The 23,960-nt window shown below is 41.4% G+C and overlaps 3 protein-coding genes across 3 annotated transcripts; 1 reads left to right on the forward strand and 2 right to left on the reverse strand.

Moving 5' to 3' along the window:
• Positions 1 to 7,512: 7,512 nt before the first annotated feature.
• LOC115101953 (transcription initiation factor TFIID subunit 13-like) lies at positions 7,513 to 9,029 on the forward strand. Its single transcript, XM_065005212.1, has one exon. The coding sequence runs from the start codon at positions 7,795 to 7,797 to the stop codon at positions 8,167 to 8,169; it is 375 nt and encodes a 124-aa protein (XP_064861284.1). The 5' UTR covers positions 7,513 to 7,794; the 3' UTR covers positions 8,170 to 9,029.
• A 466-nt stretch (positions 9,030 to 9,495) lies between these two features.
• LOC115101951 (troponin C, skeletal muscle-like) lies at positions 9,496 to 11,871 on the reverse strand. Its single transcript, XM_029621414.2, has 6 exons — positions 11,763 to 11,871; positions 10,921 to 10,972; positions 10,679 to 10,822; positions 10,367 to 10,481; positions 10,117 to 10,253; positions 9,496 to 9,959 (listed from the first exon to the last, which is right to left on the reverse strand). The coding sequence occupies exons 1-6, from the start codon at positions 11,763 to 11,765 to the stop codon at positions 9,928 to 9,930; spliced, it is 483 nt and encodes a 160-aa protein (XP_029477274.1). The 5' UTR covers positions 11,766 to 11,871; the 3' UTR covers positions 9,496 to 9,927.
• Positions 11,872 to 13,950: 2,079 nt separating this feature from the next.
• On the reverse strand, positions 13,951 to 19,702 carry LOC115101950 (troponin C, skeletal muscle-like). The gene is made up of 6 exons (XM_029621413.2): positions 19,556 to 19,702; positions 17,466 to 17,520; positions 17,079 to 17,222; positions 16,846 to 16,960; positions 16,489 to 16,625; positions 13,951 to 15,777 (listed from the first exon to the last, which is right to left on the reverse strand). Exons 1-6 carry the CDS (start codon positions 19,556 to 19,558, stop codon positions 15,746 to 15,748), a joined length of 486 nt encoding a protein of 161 aa, XP_029477273.1. The 5' UTR covers positions 19,559 to 19,702; the 3' UTR covers positions 13,951 to 15,745.
• Positions 19,703 to 23,960: the final 4,258 nt, after the last annotated feature.

Consider the following 23,960-nt stretch of genomic DNA (forward strand, 5'->3'; position numbering starts at 1 on the left):
GGTCATTATGGCCAAACAGTTCTATTTTTGTTTCATCAGACCAGAGGAAATTTCTCCATAAAGTACAATCTTTGTCCCCATGTGCAGTTGCAAACTGTAGTCTGGCATTTTTATGGCGGTTTTGGAGCAGTGGTTTCTTCCTTGCTGAACGGCCTTTCAGGTTATGTCGATTTAGGACTTGTTTTACTGTGGATATAGATACTTTTGTACCTGTTTCCTCCAGCATCTTCACAAGGTCCTTTGTCTCTGGGAGACAGAGTGCGTCTCCTTCCTGAGCGGTATGACGGCTGCGTGGTCCCATGGTGTTTATACTTGCGTACTATTGTTTGTACAGATGAACGTGGTACCTTCAGGCATTTGGAAATTGCTCCCAAGAATGAACCAGACTTGTGGAGGTCTACAATTTTTTTTCTGAAGTCTTGGCTGATTTATTTAGATTTTCCCATGATGTCAAGCAAAGAGGCACTGAGTTCAAAGGTAGGCACTGAAATACATCCACAGGTACACCTCCAATTGACTCTAATGATGTCAATTAGCCTATCAGAAGCTTCTAAAGCCATGACATCATTTTCTGGAATTTTCCAAGCTGTTTAAAGGCACAGTCAACTTTGTGTATGTAAACTTCTGACCCACTGGAATTGTGATACAGTGAATTATAAGTAAAATAATCTCTGTAAAAATTTTGGGAAAAATGACTTGTGTCATGCACAAAGTAGATGTCCTAACCGACGTGCCAAAACTATAGTTTGTTAACAAGAAATTTGTGGAGTGGTTGAAAAACGAGTTTTAATGACTCCAACCTAAGTGTATGTAAACTTCCGACTTCAACTGTACGTGTGTATGTATGTATGCAATTGAATAAATATGTGTGTATGTATGCAATTGAATAAATATATATACACATGTGTATGTATACAATTAAGTAAACATGTGTGTATGTATACAAATTGAATAAATATATATACACGTGTATGTATACAATTAAGTAAACATGTGTGTATGTATGCAATTGAATAAATATATTGGGGCAGCAGGTAGCCTAGTGGTTAGAACATTACAGCATTGGACCAGTAACCGAAAGGTTGCTAGGTAAAACGTTGTCGTTCCGCCCCTGAACAAGTTAGTTAACACACTGTTCTTTGGCCGTCATTGTGAATAAGAAGTTGTTCTTTAACTGAATGATAGTGAAGACATCAAAACTATGTAATAACACATATGGAACCGTGTACTGTAGTAATCAAAAAAGTGTTAAACAAATCAAAATGTATTTTATATTTGAAATTCTTCAAAGTAGCCCCACTTTGCCTTGATGACAGCTTTGCACACTCTTGGCATTCTCTCAACCAACTGGAATACATTTAAATTAAAAGGTGTGCCTTGTTAAAAAGTTAATTTGAGGTATTTATTTCCTTCTTGAGCCAATCAGTTGTGTTGTGACAAGGTAGGGGTGGTATACAGAAGATAGTCCTATTTGGTAAAAGACCCAAGTCCATATTATGGCAAGAACAGCTCAAATAAGCAAAGAGAAACAACAGTCCATCATTACTTTAAGACATGAAGCTCAGTCAATCTGGAAAATTTCAATAACTTTATTTTAATTTTAATGCAGTCACAAAAACCATCAAGCGCTATGATGAAACTGGCTCTCATGAGGACCGCCACAGAACAGGAAGACCCACAGTTACCTCTGCTGCAAAGGATAAGTTCATTAGAGTTAACTGCACCTCAGGTTGCAGCCCAAATAACTGCTTCACAGAGTACAAGTAACAGACATCTCAACATCAACTGTTCAGAGGAAGCATGGAGGAGGAGGTGTGATGGTGCTTTGCTGGTGACACAGTCTGTGATTTATTTAGAATTCAAGGCAGACTTAACCAGCATGGCAGCGATATGCCATCCCATCTGGTTTGCGCTTAGTGAGACTATCATTTGTTTTTCCATGGACAATGACCCAAATCACACCTCCAGGCTGTGTAAGGGCTATTTGACCAAGAAGGAGAGTGATGGAGGGCTGCATCAGATGACCTGGCCTCCACAATCACCCAAACTTTTTTACTTATTTTTTTATTTAACCTTTATTTAACCAGGTAGGCCAGTTGAGAACAAGTTCTCATTTACAACTGCGACCTGGCCAAGATAAAGCAAAGTGACAAAAAACAACACAGAGTTACACATGGGATAAACAAAAGTACAGTCAATAACACAATAGAAAAATCTGTATACAGTGTGTGCAAATGGAGTAGGGAGGTAAAGCAATAAATAGGCCACAGTAGCGAATTAATTACAATTTAGCAAATGAACACTGGAGTGATAGATGTGCAGATGATGATGTGCAAGTAGAAATACTGGTGTGCAAAAGAGCAGAAAAGTAAATAAAAACAATATGGGGATGAGGTAGGTAGTTGGATGGGCTATTTTCAGATGGGCTGTGTACAGCTGCAGCGATCAGTAAGCTGCTCAGATAGCTGATGCTTGAAGTTCGTGAGGGAGATAGAAGTCTCCAACTTCAGCGATTTTTGAAATTTGTTCCAGTCATTGGCGGCCAAAGTAGGTGTTGGCTTTGGGGATTGGGGACCTCAACCCAATTGAGATGGTTTGGGATGAGTTGGACCGCAGAGTGAAGGAAAAGCAGCCAACAAGTACTCAGCATATGTGGGAACTCCTTCAAGACTGTTGGAAAAGCATTCCTCGTGAAGCTGGTTGAGAGAATGCCAAGAGTGTGCAAAGCTGTCATCAAGGCAAAGGTTGGCTACTTTGAAGAATCTAAAATATTAAATAAATGTTGATTTAACATTTTCTAGTTACTACATGATTCCATATGTGTTATTTCATAGTTGTGACGTCTTCACTATTATTCTACAATGTAGAAAATAGTAAAAATAAAGAAAAACCCTTGAATTAGGTGTGATTTTTCACCTTGAGTATTCATACCAGTTACCTTTCAGTTACTGATCCAACAGGCTACCTGCCCTAAAATACCATGTTATGTCTCTTGAGGAGTGTGAGCCAGCCTCAGACTCACCTTCATTAGCCAGCCTCAGACTCACCTTCATTAGCCAGCCTCAAACTCACCTTCATTAGCCAGCCTCAGACTCACCTTCATTAGCCACTTGTTTAAAAAAGTAATGCCGATGGAGAAGACATAGAAAAAGAGGACCAGGCTCACAGACCGGTCTGTCCGGCATAGGATCTGGACAGGGCAAGCTATGGTGCAGGTTCACTCTTCCCCACAAAAACTACTGCAGGGGCACCATCTTCAAACGGGAGCAATGTACCACACTGTGCTGTGCTGAAGGTTGGACAGTTAAAAGGGAGGGAAGAGGGGGAGAGAGAGAAAGATGGGAGTAGTTGACAATATAATCAAATTACTGATATAATTTGCTGCTAGCTGAGCATGAAACCTGGTCTCAGAGCATTTCGTATTATTCTGTATGTAAATCCGAGAAGCTCCATTTGTTTGATATGATACGTTTGGTATCGTCAGAGATACATTTGAGGAGATGGGGAAACTCCATTGGAATCGTATTAACGCCCATTGTGTACGTTGCCCATGCTATGTCAATGGGCAGCGCGGTGCATTCTGGGTGATTCTGGGACTAAGGAGTGTTCTCCTTCAGGCAGTGAACAAGAGTCAATTGGGCACTAGCTCAAAAACCCAACACTAGCATTAATTTTGTCAACAATTAGTACAATATTACAAATCTTTTCCAAGATGTGAGATAATGAACTTGCTATCTGTAGTATTGTATAGTTTTGGAATTGTGAAATTACGTACTTCCGTGGAAAATCACAGTGTCTCTCTAATTATAACCTGACTTTGAGAAGGGATTGCGTGACGATCAGTTTAGCAACTGCGTGATGCAGCAAGACAATGTGAATGTGATTGGTCTAGTCTGCTGGGTGGGACGTTATACGTTCCTCCATTCATTGCCCAATGGGATTCATATCTCCTCCCTTCTCTAATATCTCTGGTATGGTTTACATAAAACAGATGGTTAAGGCAAACATTGGGTGGTTTGTTGGGGTAGGTGTATAACTCTTACGTCTAACAACCCAAAGGTTGCGAGTTTGAATCTCTTCACGGACAACTTTAGTATTTTAGCAACTTTAAGTACTTACTACTTTTTAGCTACTTTGCAACTACTTAGCTAAACCTTTCTCTAACCCTAACCATTTTAGATAACCCTTCCCCTAACTCCTAAACTTAACTCTTAGTCTAGCTAACGTTAGCGAGAGGGCTAACATTAGCCACAATTTGTAACATAACATACATTTTGCAGATCCATAACATATTGTTCATTTAGCAAAATCGTAACAAATAATACAATTTGTAATTCATAACATATCATACAAAATGGAGTTCAGGTTTAAAATACAGAATAGTATGAAATGCTCCGATACCAGGTTGCAGCGAGCATGTGACAGACTGAGTTGAACAATCTGTCTGACCAGTCTTATCAGTAAGCATACTCCAATGTTTATGTTGGCACAGGCATAGGTTTAAATGTGTGTGGTAGTAATACTATACACGAGCATGCAGATTTTACAAAAAATGGAATGATTAAACACTGTAGCAGAGATGTCACCAGAAATCGATTGCATTGCTGATGACACCGGAAAGCAGTATGTATGGGCAAACCACCGGGCTAGTAGTCGATAACTTGCTAGTTAGCTCCGGTTTGGCGCTAGCTGCACCAGAGATCTTATAAAACTGTGGCTCAACTTGCGAACGGCGGCGGTAACGTAAGCTAAGTTTGGCAGGTCCCGGTTGCCTGCTTCTTATTCGATGAGGTTTAACAGCGGTTGGCATCCAACATGTTGCATTTCCGCCACCTACTCGACAACTCCCGTATACTTTGCTCCCGTCGGCTGCTGTACAGCTAGGTCTAATTTAATTGTAAATGTACTCTTGTGAATATGAAATTTGGCAAAAAGAATAATGAAATTGATTACATTAAATTGTTTACAATTATTTCTATCGTAGGTATATAATCCTAGCAGTACATCTCTCCATAATAGGGTCAAATATTAATTAATATGTTAAACTATAAATCTACTGTCTTTTTGTATTTTTTATTGTATTTTATTTTTTATTATTATTTTTTATTATGAACACAACGAATACAAAAGAACAGAAATATACAAACAAGAGTACATAAACCTAACAGTATGACATATCAAGATTAATTTTCAAATTGTTAAATACTTTTATGGTGCATATTGCTTTTTTGTTTTTACATTTACTGATAGAAGTTTAATATTATTTTTTAAATTCTATCTTAAACAATGTGAAAGGGGGTTTGTTCTTTGCCCACTTCATTTTATGGACAAATAATCTTCCATTAAAGATAAACAAATTAACAATGAAAGTTAAATCAGGGTCCATATCATTTGGTTCAAAATAAAAGTTCAAATTAACATTTATAGTTGTTTCTTTTAAAATAAAATCTTCTAACTCACACAAAAATCTTCTGACAAAAGAGTAGTCCCAAAATAAATGGTCAAGAGTCTCTGGGTCACAATCACAAAATACACATTTATTATCACATTGCTAACAGAATTACAAAAGGGTTTTCTAATGATCAATTAGCCTTTTAAAATGATAAACTTGAATTAGCTAACACAACGTGCCATTGGAACACAGGAGTGATGGTTGCTGATAATGGGCCTCTGTACGCCTATGTAGATATTCCATTAAAAAAATCTGCCGTTTCCAGCTGCAATAGTCATTTACAACATTAACAATGTCTACACTGCTTTTCTTTCAAAAACAAGGACGTTTCTAAGTGACCCCAAACTTTTGAACGGTAGTGTATGTTAAGGTTCACTCTTAGTTTTCCTTATCGCCACTGTGGAATGTCCATGTTGATGGTCTTGGTTCTCTTGATCCATCCACCTGTCTTCTTTGTTAGTCAGGCCTGACGCCTTCATCACGTAGTTTATTCCTGTAATGTCATGTAATATGGCTGAAGATGCAGAATTTTATGCCAGGCCCCTTCTAATAGTGTAAAACAGACTCGTTAGATCTTTGACCACACACCCTCAAGACAGACTACATGTCCTCTGTCAAATCAAGACTGGAATTTTTACTCAAAACAAAAGTTGTAAAAGTATGCTAGACATTTATAGAATAAATCACACCTAGTTTGATGTTTCTGTGACCAACTGAATTAGTTACTGATTTATACAGCATTTGAAACTTTGTATGTATTCCAACAAATCAAAACTGGAATTTTTATTCAAAACAAAGGTTGTAAAAGTATGCTAAACATTTATAGGAAAAAAACATCTGTTTTTACGTTTCTGTGACAATCGATCAATTAGTTATTGATTTTTACCATTTTAAAATGACTTTTGGCGAATGTCTGTTGAATGTGTAATGTGTGAATATAAAACCAACTTTACCTCGGTGTCTTACCGCAGATTCTTTACATGAATACAGTGTCAAAAAAGATGCAACGGCGTTTCTGGGTGGTCGTTATAAAAAGGTACAATTTGAATGTATGCCTTTTTTCACACTTCTTCATATAGTGGTTTTCAGAGGCGATGGATCACTCTCCCTACCTGGTCCAGGATGACCTGAATCAAGTGCGCCCCATTCAATTACGGCAGAGCACAACCACTCCCTCAATGAAATCAAGACAAAGGAGATGATTGTGGACTACAGGACAAGGAGGACCGAGCACGTCCCCATTCTCATCGACGGGGCTGTAGAGAAGCAGGTTGAGAGCTTCAAGTTCCTTGGTGTCCACATCACCAACAAACTAGCATGGGTCCTCAGATCCTCAAAGTTATACAGCTGTACCATCGAGAGCATCCCGACTGGTTGCATCACCGCCTGGTATGGCAACTGCTCAGCCTCCGACTGCAAGGCACTACAGAGGGTAGTGCGTGTGGCCCAGTACATCACTGGGGCCAAGCTTCCTGCAATCCAGGACCGCTATACCAGGCAGTGTCAGAGGAGGGTCCTAAATATTGTCAAAAAGACTCCAGCCACCCTTGTTCTCTCTGCTACCGCACGGCAAGCAGTACCGGAGCACCAAGTCTAGGTCCAAAAGGCTTCTTAACAGCTTCTACCCCCAAGCCATAAGACTCCTGAACAGCTAATCAAATGGCTACCCAGACTATTTGCATTGTCCCCCTCTCCCCCACTCTTACACTGCTGCTACTCTCTCTTTATTATCTATAAATTGTCACTTTAACTCTACCTACATGTAGATATTACCTTACATTTACCTTGACTTACCGGTCCCCCGCACATTGATTGACGCTGTACCGGTACCCCCTGTATATAGCCTCGCTGCTGCAATTTTACTGCTGCTCTTTAATTATGTTTTTATTTTTAACTTAACACTTATTTTTCTTAAAACTGCATTGTTGGTTAAGCATTTCACTGTAAGGTCTAATCTTGTTGTATTCGGCGCATGTGACAAATAACATTTGATTTGAGCCCCACTCATCGCAGCTAGGTGGCAGTATTATTATTTTTCCAAGCAAAATAACGCCAAGACAAGTGCTGTATGTACTTCCGGTGGCAACTACAGCGAAGAAGAAATCGTTAATTCGGAGGTTTGGCTCCTAGGTTTTTATCATTGATATTAAGCTAAAATAAATATAAACACCTCGACACAAATCGTTTCATGATTCCAATTGCATCTTCCTGAAACGTTTGCGAAACACCTTTGGACACTGGGATTTGTAACTAGCCAGCTAAGTTAGCCACGTTATTAATTAGCTAGATAGCTAACGCTAGCTACAATTGCTAGCTCTAGTACACAGTTTGGCGCTGGTAGAATGGCGGAGGAGGAAGACGAAACCAATTTCGACGAGGATTTGGATGACGGGGCGGGTGGAACCGATGGGAGCCACGGCAAGCGAAAACGGTTGTTTTCTAAAGAGCTTCGGTGTATGATGTATGGGTTTGGAGACGACCAGAATCCCTACACGGAATCAGTGGACATCCTGGAGGACCTTGTGATCGAGTTCGTCACGGAGATGACACACAAAGCCATGTCCATCGGACGTCAGGGCCGTGTCCAAGTGGAAGACATTGTTTTCCTCATCCGGAAAGATCCAAGGAAGTTTGCCAGAGTGAAGGACCTCTTGACGATGAACGAGGAGTTGAAGAGAGCCCGCAAGGCCTTTGATGAAGCAAACTATGGTTCTTAGGTCCTGTGGTTGTAGAGGGATACGGGCTTCAACATTTTTTTTTTTTTTTTCGCATTGTCCATGCTGTTTATTCTGCTATGATTATTAAACATGTTTTTATAAGGCTCTTAACGTTTATTTTGTAGCAGATGTGGCCATAGAGATGTTAATTGACCATCCACTTGTGACTTCAGATATGTTTGTGCTCATGTCAAATGCCAATGCCTTACATATCTTTATCATCTTTGTGTGGCTTTCTGGCAGACTAGATGCTATGTTGCTGCCTTTCAGTTGGGAATTGCACGTTTGTTCACAAATAATTTCTCAATCTAATACCCGAGCTGACACTGAAAAAAATGGTCTGTACCCTTGAGCAAGGCACTTAACCCTAATTTGTTTTAGGGGGCTGCCTACTATGGCTTTTACCCTGTAAAACATCCCATTTCACTGCACCTATCCGGTGTATGTGAGAACCTAATACTGGAAAGTTCTCATTAAAGTCTGTCTGCTGAAGGATATTGCTTTGCAGTATAAATCATGTCATGTGAGCTAACTTTGCTCTTGTGAGAGGATTGTCCCATTCATCGCTAAGGATAGGCATAGTGAAATGAATACAGTAACTTACACCTTTTGACACCGTCTTCCATCCTTTACGGAGATATTTCAGGACATGGCCCAGAGGGGAGGTTAATGTAGACTTTCTATATGAATCCATGGATGGGTTTTTGTTCCGGAACCATTTAACTTGCTCCTACACCTTTAGACAGTGGATATATAGTGTTATCGTTGAATTAACTATTTGGCCTGTTCTGTTATTAAATGTTTGCAAATGAATGCACATGGACCTAACTGCACGCAATAAAACTGCAGGACTGAGTTTATCATTTGTCTCTTAACCCTGGGTTTCCCCAAACTCTGTCCTGGAGCCCTCCCTAGGCACACCTTTTGTTTTTGTAACCAAGGACTACACAGCTGATTCAAACAACCAACTCATCAAGCTTTGAATCAGCTGTGTAGTGCTAAGGCAAAAGGTGCACCCCTGGGGGCAGGACCAACTTTAGGAAACGCTGCCTTAACCCACTGTATCAGTACTCTATTTTAAGTGGGACTCCTTTGGCTACTTAGTTTGCATAATCAATATATTAAAAACTTGCCAGGATTTCCCCCTGATGGTATATATTTATTTGTATTTTGCAATGAGTAAGTAGGCCTAGCTTCACTGCTTTCTAATCTGGCTTGTTATTTTGGTCCAAAACAGTAACAACGGCATCAAAGACAAGATGGATGTATGAATCAAAGTAAAACTAAAACATTTTGACATTCCTCAATAATAGCCTACAGACCAACTTCCAGTGAGCATGTGTTTATTAATATCTCCTTTCAAACTATTTGTTATTACAGTGACGTGATTGGTCTAAGCAGTGATCACAAGCAGCCCATTAGACTACGTCCTGACTAAGCTCCCAGCTTCAGGCTGTTGTGCTGAGTGCCTTTGATGCACTGAGCCATTCTGTAGAGTTGCAGTTATTTTCACATCCCGGGCCTTGCCCAACTGATTTGGGGAACAGCAGCAGCTTGGCGTCATAATCACAAGCAGGAAGGGCTCAAAAGCTCTGGTAACTTCCACCAGGTGCCTGTCGAACAGGTCTAGTTGTTTTTCGAGGTGGATGAACGGGGGCAATGGACCAGATAGGGAGGGTGAGTTGGAGTGGGTCAATAGAGGATCGGAATAGGTCAGCAGGGGTCAAAGGAAGGAGGAATGTCCATGAGTCTCCGTTTTTACTGCACATTTTCCATCATCTTGAGGAATTCTGAAAAATTAATCCATTATGAACAAAACATGTAAATGTATTTCAGGGTCAATTAAAAAGTCCCTCTGTATCCATTATGAAAATGCAGGTCAATATGTAGGCTAATTAGCCAATCAGCACCACAGTTATAATCAAAGGCATCATCCCTATGTCCTACCGTCAAAGTCCAGCATGCCATCAGCGTTCTTGTCTCCATCCTTCAGCAGCTCATCAATTTCCTCCTCTGAGATTTGTTCGCCAGAGCTGCGGATGATGATGGCGAACTCTTCTCTGTCGATATAGCCGTCGGCATTCCTGCATAAGTAACACATTGGAAGGAGTTTACGAGCCTTTCGACATCATTTGAAAGCTGACTGTAATTGCACACATGTAAACGGTAACCTCTTCTCCCCAAGCCTGTAACGTACTTGTCGAACACACGGAAACATTCCGCTAACTCTCCCTCGGACTTTCCGGCCTGGTCCTCCTTTAGGAGCCTCACCATCATGACCAAGAACTCCTCGAAGTCGATGGTTCCGCTACCTGAGGTGAAGGGCCAGATTACGCATCACGCTCGAATAAAAAAAACTACTACAGACAATGTTAACAGGTACTTATGAAACACTGGTCACAACACGGGCATTGGTTTCCCAAAACGCAAGCGTTCCATTTAGGTTTATATATACACACACATTCATGTAGGCTAACATTAGTCCATTTTAGATTCAGCAGTTTCTCACCATCCTCATCGACCTCCTCAATGATTTCATCCAACTCCTCTCTTGTCGGATTCTGGCCCAACATCCTCATGACCTGACCCAATTCCTTGGTGCTGATATCACCGCCACCGTCGGTGTCAAACATGTCGAAGGCAGCCTTGAACTCTAGAATGATTAGGCCATAAGTATCGGGAAACGAATTATTATATTCATTAGACCTGACGTGAATTAACGGCAACATGATTTGCTATGGGCCTACTCACCGTTAAGCATCTCCTCGCTCAAGTATGAGCGGGCCTCCTGTTGCGCGTCAGTCTAGAGGAAAAACAGCGCCACATGTGTCAAGTCATTGTAGTGACCATCTCTCCAAGACAACATATATATTTTTTGAAGCAAAAGTTATTGGCTATTAGCATTCGTGTGTTTGTATTGACAGTCACACGTGCCCTGCCCAAAAAGGGTAGGTTAGGCCTATACGGCCTACGGACAGCTCTTAGGCCAAGTGAAAATGTGCCATGCTATTTTAGGCTCAACTCTACACCCCCCCCCCCCTCCTCCCTCCGTATATGGCCACACTGACATACAATCCGACAGAATTTTGTCGCATAAGCACTATCCGCAGCCTTGCTGTCGGACTCCCTTTTAGGTTGCGTGCCTGACAAGTACCCACATCTACCCTGCGCCCCCACAACTTTCATGTTCCAGATATAGATAGATATCTACTTTATATATCTATACACACACTATAAACTTAGATATATAAAGTAGATATATATCTATACACTGTAAACATATTCCACTTTATGCACTTTATATTTTTTGGTTAACCAATTTAGTGATTGTTATCAAGATGATTGAGAAATCATGAGCTAATTACTGTACTATTTCAATCGGTTGTTTTATACCTTACACTTTATATTGAGACAATACATTGTTGAAATTATTCTCAAATAAATCATTTCAAAATTAGGCTAATTTAATTTTAATTGCCCTAATTTCTTTACCCATCCAAATGTAACATTGCACATTTAACCTATACAAACTCGCTATTCATTATGCTTTTATTCGTGTAATTGGTTGCATGTGTTCAAGTCATTGTTCTTACCATGGTTGCTGATTAGCTTTCCCCTAAATATCCAGTAAATATAGCCCAAAGGAGTGGTCAATCCGCGTGCACCTCAACAGAAAGACTAGACGTCAAGTGAGTTTAGACACACTTTAAACCGGTCACCTAAGACACGCCCACTGATGCTCACAGGACTCCAGATTTAGAATCTTGAACTTTTTAGGGTTCTAAGGCCCCCCACCAACCAATAAAAGTGGAGAGTGGTGGTCTTGAATCTGCAAACATTTAATTGATGGGGTAAACTTAGCTATTAGGAAGTTTTGGGAAGTTTTCAGGTACATGTCACTATTGAAAGGAGCACAACATTTCTGGGCATTGAAGTAAGACTTTTTTATTAGTATCCATCTACCAGTTGTTTCTTTTGATTGTAAGTCAAGTGTCAAACTCATTCCACGAAGGGCTGAGTGTTTGCTGGTTTTCGCTCTTCCCTTGTAATTGATTGATGAATTAAGGTAAATAATTATTAAATAACTCCCTTCGCCTGGTTGTCGAGGTCTTAATTGAAAGGAAAAAACAAAAACCAGCAGAGACTAGGCCCCCCCAGGCAATGAGTTTGACACCCCTGTTGTAAGTGCAGCAGGTTTGAGGTGCCTGAATGTAACAGTATGCCTATCTATTCCCTGTCAGACACAATGTTTTAGCTCATCAACCTAAACTAATTCCCTCTCCGGACCCACTCTCCAAGTTTAAACCTTTTTTGCAGATTTCCAGAAGGGAATGAAGCCTGCCCTTTTAAGCAATCTCTGAAATTATTGCATTCTGAAACAAGGTGTAGCTTATGTCCAAGCATGCACTTGTGATTTCAAGCAAACATGGTGATTGCTGTTACCATACTTTAAACCAAGGTAGGCCTCTGCATTGCTGATAAAGAAGGGTGGGCCCAGAGTGGTTTGTGACTGTGGGATGGCGTTTCCTTCTGGGCGTGAAACCCTACCCTGTGGAAAAGGGCTGCAGAAGCTGGAAGCTGGCAGTGCTATGCCTTGAATAGCAGACGATTTACGGTTGTATGGGGACAGGACAGAGACGGAGCACGCCCTTAATCACAGTATCGGATCCAATAGACAGGCCAACCACTCAATATTTGACTCTCCTTGTATGGTGGTAGTTTCCTGAGCAGAGATAATAAGGCCTGATGTCTTAGAGGGAGGAGGAGCGGTGGGATACTGGGGTATTATGGGGAAGAAGGGGGTGGGATGTTGTTAGTGGTGGTGGCGAGGAGGGGGGAGGGTTTAATGGCTATATACTCAGGGAACAGAGGCTATCCACCAAAATAAGGATTTGGTGGGGTGCTGCTACGACACATTACAAACCTCCTCTAGGTTCTTATTCCAGACATCTTCAAGGTACGCTGTTGCATCTGGTAGCGGTGTCAGAGCCCCCGGGGATGGCATCTTACAATACTGATATGGTATTTGTAACCTCTTCATGGAGACAGAGCGGTGTCAGAGCATTCTTGTCACTGTTAACTGCTGCAGTCTCGTTTTTTGATCATCATGGATGACATCTCTCAAGTGATGAAAAGATCATTGATTTTGCAAGTTGCATTTAGCTACTCAATTAGAAGCTTCTGAAAGTTTTCTTCATCTGTACAGTCTTTTTATTTTAGTTAACTGTTTTGGACTTTGCTCCTTAACCTAATGTTGTAGGCTTATTTCTCTTTCATCCGTTTTCATGAATCTTTCAAGATTCATCACACGAAAAACGACAACAAAGGACCTCAGAAGGATTAGGCAGAGCCAATCAGGATGACTGTTTTTTTTTCTGTGGACTTTGGAACAAAGGTGTTTTCAGAAACCAAGGACACTGACTAGTGGGAATAGTTATTATATGGGAATAGGAGAGAGGAGGAGAACGTGGAATATACGGGGTGAGGGAGGGCTAGGATACCTGAAATATTGCAGTCATAAGTCAGGGTGGGGGAGAGTGGCAAGGCAAGGCAGGTGGGGGCTAGGATACCTGAGATGTTGCAGTCATAAGTCAGGGTGGGGGAGAGTGGCAAGGGACGGGGGTAGAAGTAGCTGTGGTGGGGGGGAGCATTCTGTTTCAGTTAGAGTAGGGCTGATAGTGTTGCATTATGAGAGAAACGGTAGACTGGAGTCATACAGAAGGAGCAGACAATGATCCAGTCTACTGGATCAACATGACAACAAGGAGATGGAAACATATGTTAAAGATGAAAGCAGATTTATTTTGAAAGTACTCTGTACAGGGTTGAGACTGCAAGAGGGGAGAGACGCAGAAAGGAGAGGAGCCAGTTGGCGAGTCACGGAAGGAGAGGGGCGAGACGCAGAGAGGAGAGTGGGAGGGGTGAGACACAGAGAGGAGAGGAGAGGATAGGGGGAGGGGGAGACGCAGAGAGGAGAGGGGCGAGGGGAGAAACGGCGAGGGGAGGGGTGCGAGAGGCGAGACACAGAGAGGAGAGGGGCGAGGGGAGAGACGCAGAGAGGAGAGGAGAGGGGCGAGAAGCAGAGAGGAGAGAGGAAAGGGGAGAGGGGCGAGGGGAGAGACGGCGAGGGGAGGGGTGCGAGGCGAGACACAGAGGGGCGAGGGGCCAGAGGGGTGTAGCATTTCTTGAGAGGGAGCAGGTGTAAAGAGACAGCTGGGTGGGAAGTGTTAGGTTGCGGGGAGCGGAAAGACCCTTCGTCTTAAAAGGGTTGGACGTATATTTATAGCCACAGAGTCAACATGACTGAGATCGGCAGCATCGAGGAGGGGGTAAATAACCTTCCGCTATTGTCTTTTCTCAAACCCTATTTTAGCTTTACTGTAGTGTTTTGGGGTGGAATCATTACTGTAGTTGTTTTGGGCAGACTCCTTACGATATCTATATATATATATATATATATTTATATATATATCTATACCCTGTGTATATGATTAGGCAGGGAAGCTGGCATGGGTGGGCATAGGCCCACCCACTTTGGAGCCAGGCTCACCCACTGGGGAACCAGGCACAGCCAATCAGAATGAGTTTTCCCCCACAAAAGGGCTTTCTTATAGACATAAATACTCCTCCGTTTCCTCAGCTGTCCGGTTGGCTGGTCTCAGACGATGCCACAGTGAAAGAAGCTGGATGTGGAGGTCCTGGGCTTATGGTAGAGAAATTAACATTACATTCTCTGGCAACAGCTCTGGTGGACATTCCTGCAGTCAGCATGCCAATTGCAGAGTGGCCTTTTATTGTCCCCAGCACAAGGTGCAGTTGTGTTTATTTAACTATGCAAGTCAGTTAAGAACAAATCCCACTGTTCTAGGAACAGTGGGTTAACTGCCTTGTTCAGGGGCAGAATGACAGTTTTTTACCTTGTCAGCTCAGGGATTCAATCCAGCAACCTTTCGGTTATTGGCTCAAAGCTCTAACCACTACGCTACCTGCTGCCCTGTGTAATGATCATGCTCGTTAATCAGATTCTTGATATGCCACACCTGTCAGGTGGATCGATTATCTTGGTAGAGGAGAAATGCTCACTAACAGGGACGTAAACAAATTTTAGCACAAAATCTGAGAGAAATTAAGCTTTTTGTGCATATGAAAAATCTCTGGGATATTTTATTTCAGCTCATGAAACATGGGACCAACACCTTCCATGTTGCGTTCATATTTTTGTTCAGTATATATTCTAGACTTGGACTTTTTAAAAATATTTCTTCATTTCTATTTAAAAAAAAAACTTTGTATAGTCTGTATTTTTTATTGTATTGCTAGATATTACTGATATTAACACAAGCATTTCATTGCACCTGCAATAACATCTGCAAATCTGTGTACGCCATCAATAAACTTTGATTTGATTTGTAGTGTTTTTGGGTAGACTCTTTACTGTAAGTAGTTGGGAAGACTCAAAAAGAAAATGTGGCTTTCATTTTTGTATTAGATTTTTTTTCCATTCAGAAACAGTTGTTCTTTTCTTCAAGCAGGAGAAGTGACACATGGAAAGGGTCACAAAGGAATGTTGGTCTTGTTACTGTACATTCTCCATCATTTTCAGAAATTCTGGAACACAGAAGAAAGGGGTTCATTGGTTCCTCTCCCACCAACTACTACTGAGAATACTTTTATCCCTATCCACCTCCCTCTCTGCGGGATATGAAAACACCTTACTGTAATCATCAAACTACAACCTTCTACCCCAAGCACAATATATAGTATCCCCCTATAAACCTGTATGTGTCCAGTCACCAGAGGACCAATGTTATATATGAGCCCTTTCATGTTAATGTTTATGTCATGTGGATGTGGTACTTCCGTGATCCCAGACCTCAACGTTGTATTCTGTTGTGAATATTTGTTGTAGAGAAACCCAGAACAGCGGGAGTTGAGTTTAGTCAAGACATGTGGTCATAAATATTAATTAAAGAAATAAACTTGCCTACACAAATTACCATAGTTTAAACAGTCAACTGTGTGTGTGTGTGTGTGTGTGTGTGTGCGTGTGCGTGTGCGTGTGCGTGTGCGTGTGCGTGTGCATGTGTGTGTGCGTGTGTGTGTGTGCGTGTGCATTCCAGTCTATATTTACCCACAGACCGTGCACCCAAATTGCCCCTGTTATTCCCAAACCAATCACTAGTCAAAGTTACTATGCTATGGTTTACCATTGACTATTAGTCATCTACATGTTTATGTTCAGTTAGCACAACACATGAATGTGAATGATATTTCCATTGCAGCAAATGAAGCCTGTGTGTGTGGGAGTGAGTGTCTTACCATCAAAATCAAGCCTGTTGTCTTTGTTTAGGTCTGCGTCTGTCATTAGCTCGATACATTCCTCCTCTGTGACTGGCTCTCCAGTGGCGGCCAAGATGTCATTTAACTCCTCACGGTCAATAAAACCGTCACCGTTTCTGTTGTATTGGGCAGAAGATAAGACCAGTTGAGATACATGAGAATAATGTAACACATAGCTGCTGTATTTGTCATTAGAGCTTCTGAACGAGGTCCTGTGATTATCCATCCATCAGATACTGTGTGGTATCCCTGGTTGGTTATGGTGAACCACGGGTGAGAAACCTTTGTGTCAATAAGGACGAGACTCCAGGAGTTATGATTCAGGGGACGACGTACTTGTCGAAAATACGGAAGACCTCTGATAACTCTTCCTCGGACTTGCCGGCCTGGTCCTCCTTCAGGAGCCTCACCATCATGACCAAGAACTCCTCGAAGTCGATGCTGCCGCTACCTGGTGTTGGGAGGAGGGGAAGACAACCAGGGGCTCATGAGATGAAGCAGGGACATGGGATGTATGAATAATAGTATTAATACCCTGGCCAGACATTTGACCCAGTCAGTTATTTTACCATCCTCATCGACCTCCTCGATGATCAGGGCCAACTCCTCTCTGGTCGGGTTCTGGCCCAACATCCTCATCACCTGACCCAACTCCCTGGTGCTGATGTCACCGCCACCGTCACTGTCGAACAGGTTGAAAGCAGCCTGGAACTCTGGAGGGGAGAGTTGGTGTTTACTGAGACAAATTCTCACCTGTTGACCTTAATGTCCTCTTGGTACAATCAGAGCATTTTAAAGTGACACATTTAGTTGACATTAGGACTATGACTACATAAACACGACCCAAATAGCTGAATGTGAAGTGATACATACAGCATGGTTGTAAATCATGTATCTCAATAAAGTTAGGAACAAGCAGACATGTGAATAGGTTATTTATTACACATGTGGCTTACCGGCAATCATGTCCTCGCTCAGGAAGGAGCGGGCATCACTCTGTGTTTCAGTGGGCTAGAGGGGGAGGACAGGGGAAGTTGTATTCATATATATGTTTTCTCTCATGTACTAGTTCACTGTGCCTGTGGTGTTATATCATTATATATTATATATTAAAAGAAACCTTTCTGAGAAGATTAATACAAGCATTGTAGAGCATGGTTGGAGTCAATTCAAGTGATTTGAATTTAAACTTTAAAAAATGCAAATACTTTTTAGTTTTTTGAGAAGTGATTTAAAACAGATTGCCTTTTTTTCAATTATTGAATTGGAATTTCAGTTTATTTCCTGAATTGACTGCCTTCAATTCTAATTGACTGCAACTGTGCCGTAGAGCTGTCATTGAAGAGAGCATGTAGGATTCAGACCACAGTCTTGACACCCTACAGCTGCAGGCAGCTGCTATCACACTGTATGGGATGGGTCATTTAGTACATTTTAATAAAAAAATACTTAATTTAACAAATCAGTTAAGAACAAATTCTTATTAACAATGACGGCCTACCCCGGCCAAACTCAGACGACGCTGGGCCAATTGTGTGCCGCCCTATGGGACTCCCAATCACAGCCAGTTGTGGTACAGCCTGGATTTGAGCCAGAATGTCTGTAGTGATGCCTCTAGCACCGAGATGCAGTGCCTTAAACCTCTGTGCCACTTATTTCTGTCATCACCTCCACCTACCTACCATTGACTGGCAGCAACTCCTCACACATCTACATCAAGCTAAATGACCAGCTACATTATGACAATTTAACAAAATATTAAATGTTCACAAACTTTCCACTTTTAGCACCTTATTTTCATTTATAAACAGAACCAACGGTCCATAAACAGAACCAACGGTCCATAAACAGAACCAACGGTCCATAAACAGAACCAACGGTCCATAAACAGAACCAACAGTCCATAAACAGAACCAACAGTCCATAAACAGAACCAACAGTGCTGCACATATTTGTACAGGTTCATGGTAGAAAATAAGAATCTAACAACATTATTTATTTCCTTTCAATGTCATTAATGAACATATTGTATAACTGTTAAGAAGCAGCAGAAAAGCAATATAGATTATTTCCAAGAAAAGTAATGAAGCAATATAGGACTGTCTGTCTGTCTTTGCTCCTTGAACCATATGGGTTCAACAGCAAAAACATATGACAGCTACTTGGTACACCTCCAGGGAGAGTTGATAGTCAATCACAGTCATGTCCCACCATTCTGCCCCTACTCTGATTCATTCATCCTCTTTAACAACTCCTTGTACTCTGAGCAGCCCCCCCCGCAACCCAATCCCTCACATTCATTATCCTGCCTCCCTCTGGCATGTCAAAAGATTATGCCAGAGTCATTACTAGTGTCTATGTCTACACTGTGACACATAGACACAGATATGCTGGCCATCCACCTGTCAATCACTCACTTTGTCACTATCAATCACTTTGTCACTATCAATCACTTTGTCACCATGTTCTGTCTAGCCAGCACCACTGTCTCAGTAACCTTTGGTGACCATGGTGGCCTAGGAAAAACCTTAACAACGGCATACACTACCACGTGAATTGAAGTACATACAGCCGATATTATACCGTATGATGTTTGCTCTATGGTACATGCAACTTAATATCACTCATACAAGCAAATAGAAAAAAACGTTTTAAAAAGTAAAAAAAAAAAAAAAGGAAAGATCTTGGTGCCACAAGAACAAAACTAGAGCCTTCAAACGGTAAAATCAGTCGCTCTCTTTACGTAAATTGTTTGGTCTAGCTGTACTCCACAGCTGGGCCAACTGGTGTGTGTGTGTGTGTGTTGTTTGATCACAGGCAGGACTAGTCCATTTTCAAATCAATCAGTAATATCCATCTTCAGCAATGCCCATCTATTCCCCACAATGGAAAAAAATATCAGCAAAAACTTTTTTTTAAAGAAAAAAAGAAATCCGACATCATCTGTCGGAAAAAAAGCAGAATGAACGAAACAGTCCTAAAACATCTGTTCATGAAAGATTCTTATCTTCGTTCGCTCTCGGTTTCTCCCTCTACAGAATCTTACCATGGTGGCTGTCTCCGCTGCAACAAACAACAGAGAGAAAGGGGGAAGTCCAGGGAAAGAGTGGCTTTCTGATACACCGTTGATAGGCACAGTACTATGACTACCCAATAAGTACCCCTTATCTAGGTAACTTTTGTCTGAATATGATCAGGATTGGGCAAGAAGCCCTTTGCCTGGACTAGCATCAACCAATCGTCTTGCTGCTTACTTTGCAACGCCACAAAACCTCCACCTCACTCATACCCCCCCCCCTCTCCTTAAGCTCCCTCCATATTTAGCTAAAGGACAAGAGTAGCCAGTCTCAATGACATTTATTATGGCAAGTGTTCAATTGACCATCTAACAGCAGATGGACACTGTCTGTCACACACACATACACACAAGCATGTACATACACACACACACACACACACATGCACTAGCCTTGTGTTGTATGTGGGATGGGCTGGACATGAGGGGGAAGGGTTTTCTGTCTTCACTCAGTCTGCACTCTTCACGATACTCACGGCCTTGGACTTGTGACATCTGTAAACGACATGCACATGAAGTTATGATCTCTCATCGAACAACGGTGACATCAAATCAACCATCCCGACGATCTCTTTTTCGCCTCATTGAGAATCGCCAAACGCTGACAGATCAGAGGTCTCAACAAGGATATCAAACCCATCTAATTATACAAGAACTTAGAAGTCGACAACTACTTTGAAGACTGTTATATCTTGATATTTTAAATGTAACTGTAGATATCAGTTTCATGTCTGTGTGTTTGTGTTCTATCTTTCTCTCGCTGCTTGCTCTTTGGCTGTTCTTACAGACCAATCACAAGGAGTGACCTTGTCAGCCACTAATCTCCCGATCCACTTCATTGGTCTTCCATGCCCGATCAGGTTTCTCTCATGGTAATCCTTCAAGATCTTGAGTTTCGTTGGCTTTGCAAATATACAGTATCTGTTCTCAAGGCCCATCGGTGTGTGTTATAGACTGGCAATCATAATCAGACTTACGCACGCACGCACACGCACACACACACACACACACACACACACACACACACACACACACACATACACATAGATATTACTGCACTGTCGGAGCTAGAAGCACAAGCTACACCCACAATACCATCTGCTAAATATGTGTATGAGACCAATAACATTTAGATTTGATTTCATTTGACATAAAACACTGAACATACAATGCTACCGAAAGTCACACTAAGGCACTCACACAAAATACACTACTAAAGTTTCCAGATGCACACACACACACACACACACACACACACACACACACACACACACACACACACACACACACACACACACACACACACACACACACACACACACACACACTCTTACACACAGACAGGTCATTCCACGAGTAGAATACAGAAATTGTGCACCAATATTGAATTTTAAAAGTCTGTCTATATTAAATGAAGTGCAATTTAATATAGACCACATTGAAAATTCATTATATATGTATATATATATGTATATATATATTTTTTTTTTCATGTGAATAAAAACTTGCTAAGTGTCAAGAATCAGCATGACCCTCATCAAGTATTTCCAACTTCCAGGAAGATTTTAAAATCACTCAGCCCCAAAATGTCTTCATCATCATTGTAAAGCCCAAGCTTTATTTTTGCTCAAGTCATTTCTGAACATTATTATTTATATCATGTGATTCATTTACATCTGCCCCTGATTTTAAGGTCAACCCTGTTATGTGAACTGAACTCTTGTTTTAATATGGTGAAATTATTAATTTAAAAATATAGATTTTTACAAAAGAAAAATTGAACATCTACTAGTCAAATCAAAGTGTGAAAGCAGCTAAACTGGTTATAGTCTTTTTGGACATTTTCTGGTGTTTTGTGGGGGGAAGCTGAGCAGGTGGAGCTTAACACGTCAACCCTGTTACCCAGAGATAGACAGGCTAGAATAACACATCAACCCTGTTACCCAGAGATAGACAGGCTAGAATAACACATCAACCCTGTTACCTATAGATAGACAGGCTAGAATAACACATCAACCCTGTTACCCATAGATAGACAGGCTAGAATAACACATCAACCCTGTTACCTTATAGATAGACAGGCTAGAATAACACATCAACCCTGTTACCCATAGATAGACAGGCTAGAATAACACATCAACCCTGTTACCCAGAGATAGACAGGCTAGAATAACACATCAACCCTGTTACCTATAGATAGACAGGCTAGAATAACACGTCAACCCTGTTACCCATAGATAGACAGGCTAGAATAACACATCAACCCTGTTACCCAGAGATAGACAGGCTAGAATAACACATCAACCCTGTTACCTTATAGACAGACAGGCTAGAATAACACATCAACCCTGTTACCCAGAGATAGACAGGCTAGAATAACATGTCAACCCTGTTACCCAGAGATAGACAGGCTAGAATAACACATCAACCCTGTTACCTTATAGACAGACAGGCTAGAATAACACATCAACCCTGTTACCTTATAGATAGACAGGCTAGAATAACACACCAACCCTGTTACCCAGAGATAGACAGGCTAGAATAACACATCAACCCTGTTACCCATAGATAGACAGGCTAGAATAACACATCAACCCTGTTACCTTATAGATAGACAGGCTAGAATAACACATCAACCCTGTTACCCATAGATAGACAGGCTAGAATAACACATCAACCCTGTTACCCATAGATAGACAGGCTAGAATAACACATCAACCCTGTTACCCAGAGATAGACAGGCTAGAATAACACATCAACCCTGTTACCCAGAGATAGACAGGCTAGAATAACACGTCAACCCTGTTACCCAGAGATAGACAGGCTAGAATAACACATCAACCCTGTTACCTTATAGATAGACAGGCTAGAGTAACACATCAACCCTGTTACCTATAGATAGACAGGCTAGAATAACACATCAACCCTGTTACCTATAAATCAAATCAAATCAAATCAAATTTTATTTGTCACATACACATGGTTAGCAGATGTTAATGCGAGTGTAGCGAAATGCTTGTGCTTCTAGTTCCGACAATGCAGTGATAACCAACAAGTAATCTAACTAACAATTCCAAAACTACTGTCTTATACACAGTGTAAGGGGATAAGGAATATGTACATAAGGATATATGAATGAGTGATGGTACAGAGCAGCATACAGTAGATGGTATCGAGTACAGTATATACATATGAGATGAGTATGTAGACAAAGTAAACAAAGTGGCATAGTTAAAGTGGCTAGTGACATAAGAATGCAGTCGATGATCTAGAGTACAGTATATACATATGCATATGAGATGAATAATGTAGGGTAAGTAACATTATATAAGGTAGCATTGTTTAAAGTGGCTAGTGATATATTTACATCATTTCCCATCAATTCCCATTATTAAAGTGGCTGGAGTTGGGTCAGTGTCAATGACAGTGTGTTGGCAGCAGCCACTCAATGTTAGTGATTGCTGTTTAACAGTCTGATGGCCTTGAGATAGAAGCTGTTTTTCAGTCTCTCGGTCCCAGCTTTGATGCACCTGTACTGACCTCGCCTTCTGGATGATAGCGGGGTGAACAGGCAGTGGTTCGGGTGGTTGATGTCCTTGATGATCTTTATGGCCTTCCTGTAACATCGGGTGGTGTAGGTGTCCTGGAGGGCAGGTAGTTTGCCCCCGGTGATGCGTTGTGCAGACCTCACTACCCTCTGGAGAGCCTTACGGTTGAGGGCGGAGCAGTTGCCGTACCAGGCGGTGATACAGCCCGCCAGGATGCTCTATAGATAGACAGGCTAGAATAACACATCAACCCTGTTACCTATAGATAGACAGGCTAGAATAACACATCAACCCTGTTACCCAGAGATAGCTAGGCTAGAAGGGTTTTAACAGTTACATTGTGTTTGTTCATCTTGTGTATCGCCATGGGGGGATGTGTGAAACTTACTCCTCAGCCTGAAGTGTCCCCATTTACGTCAGCGAATAGCCAGTGAATAGATTAGCTTTTTGCTTGGCGCAGACTGGTAAGGTGCTTCAGGAGGGCAGTCATGTGTGCTAGCAATGCAGAGGTCCTGAGTCTAGTCCCCTTGAGTTTGAAAAACAGATTTTTTAAATTAAGTTGAACATGTGCTCTTTATGGCAGAATGTTACAATTAGGTGAATGTAATCTTTAAAAAAAATGTTTTTAAACAATTTTACAAAATCGACTTTATTTCATGGAATGACCCAGGCGTTATTACTGTCTCTTTAGATGTCAAGACTTCCTGTAAACAGACCAATGCAGAGCTCACTGTCAAACAGAGAAACACAGTGGGAAGTGAGGAACAAATCTGATCCACCTGTCAGATCAATTTCACTGATGACATGTAACACAGTGACACAGACTA

Source organism: Oncorhynchus nerka, linkage group LG20, assembly GCF_034236695.1.
Source record: "Oncorhynchus nerka isolate Pitt River linkage group LG20, Oner_Uvic_2.0, whole genome shotgun sequence".
Taxonomy (NCBI): domain Eukaryota; kingdom Metazoa; phylum Chordata; class Actinopteri; order Salmoniformes; family Salmonidae; genus Oncorhynchus; species Oncorhynchus nerka.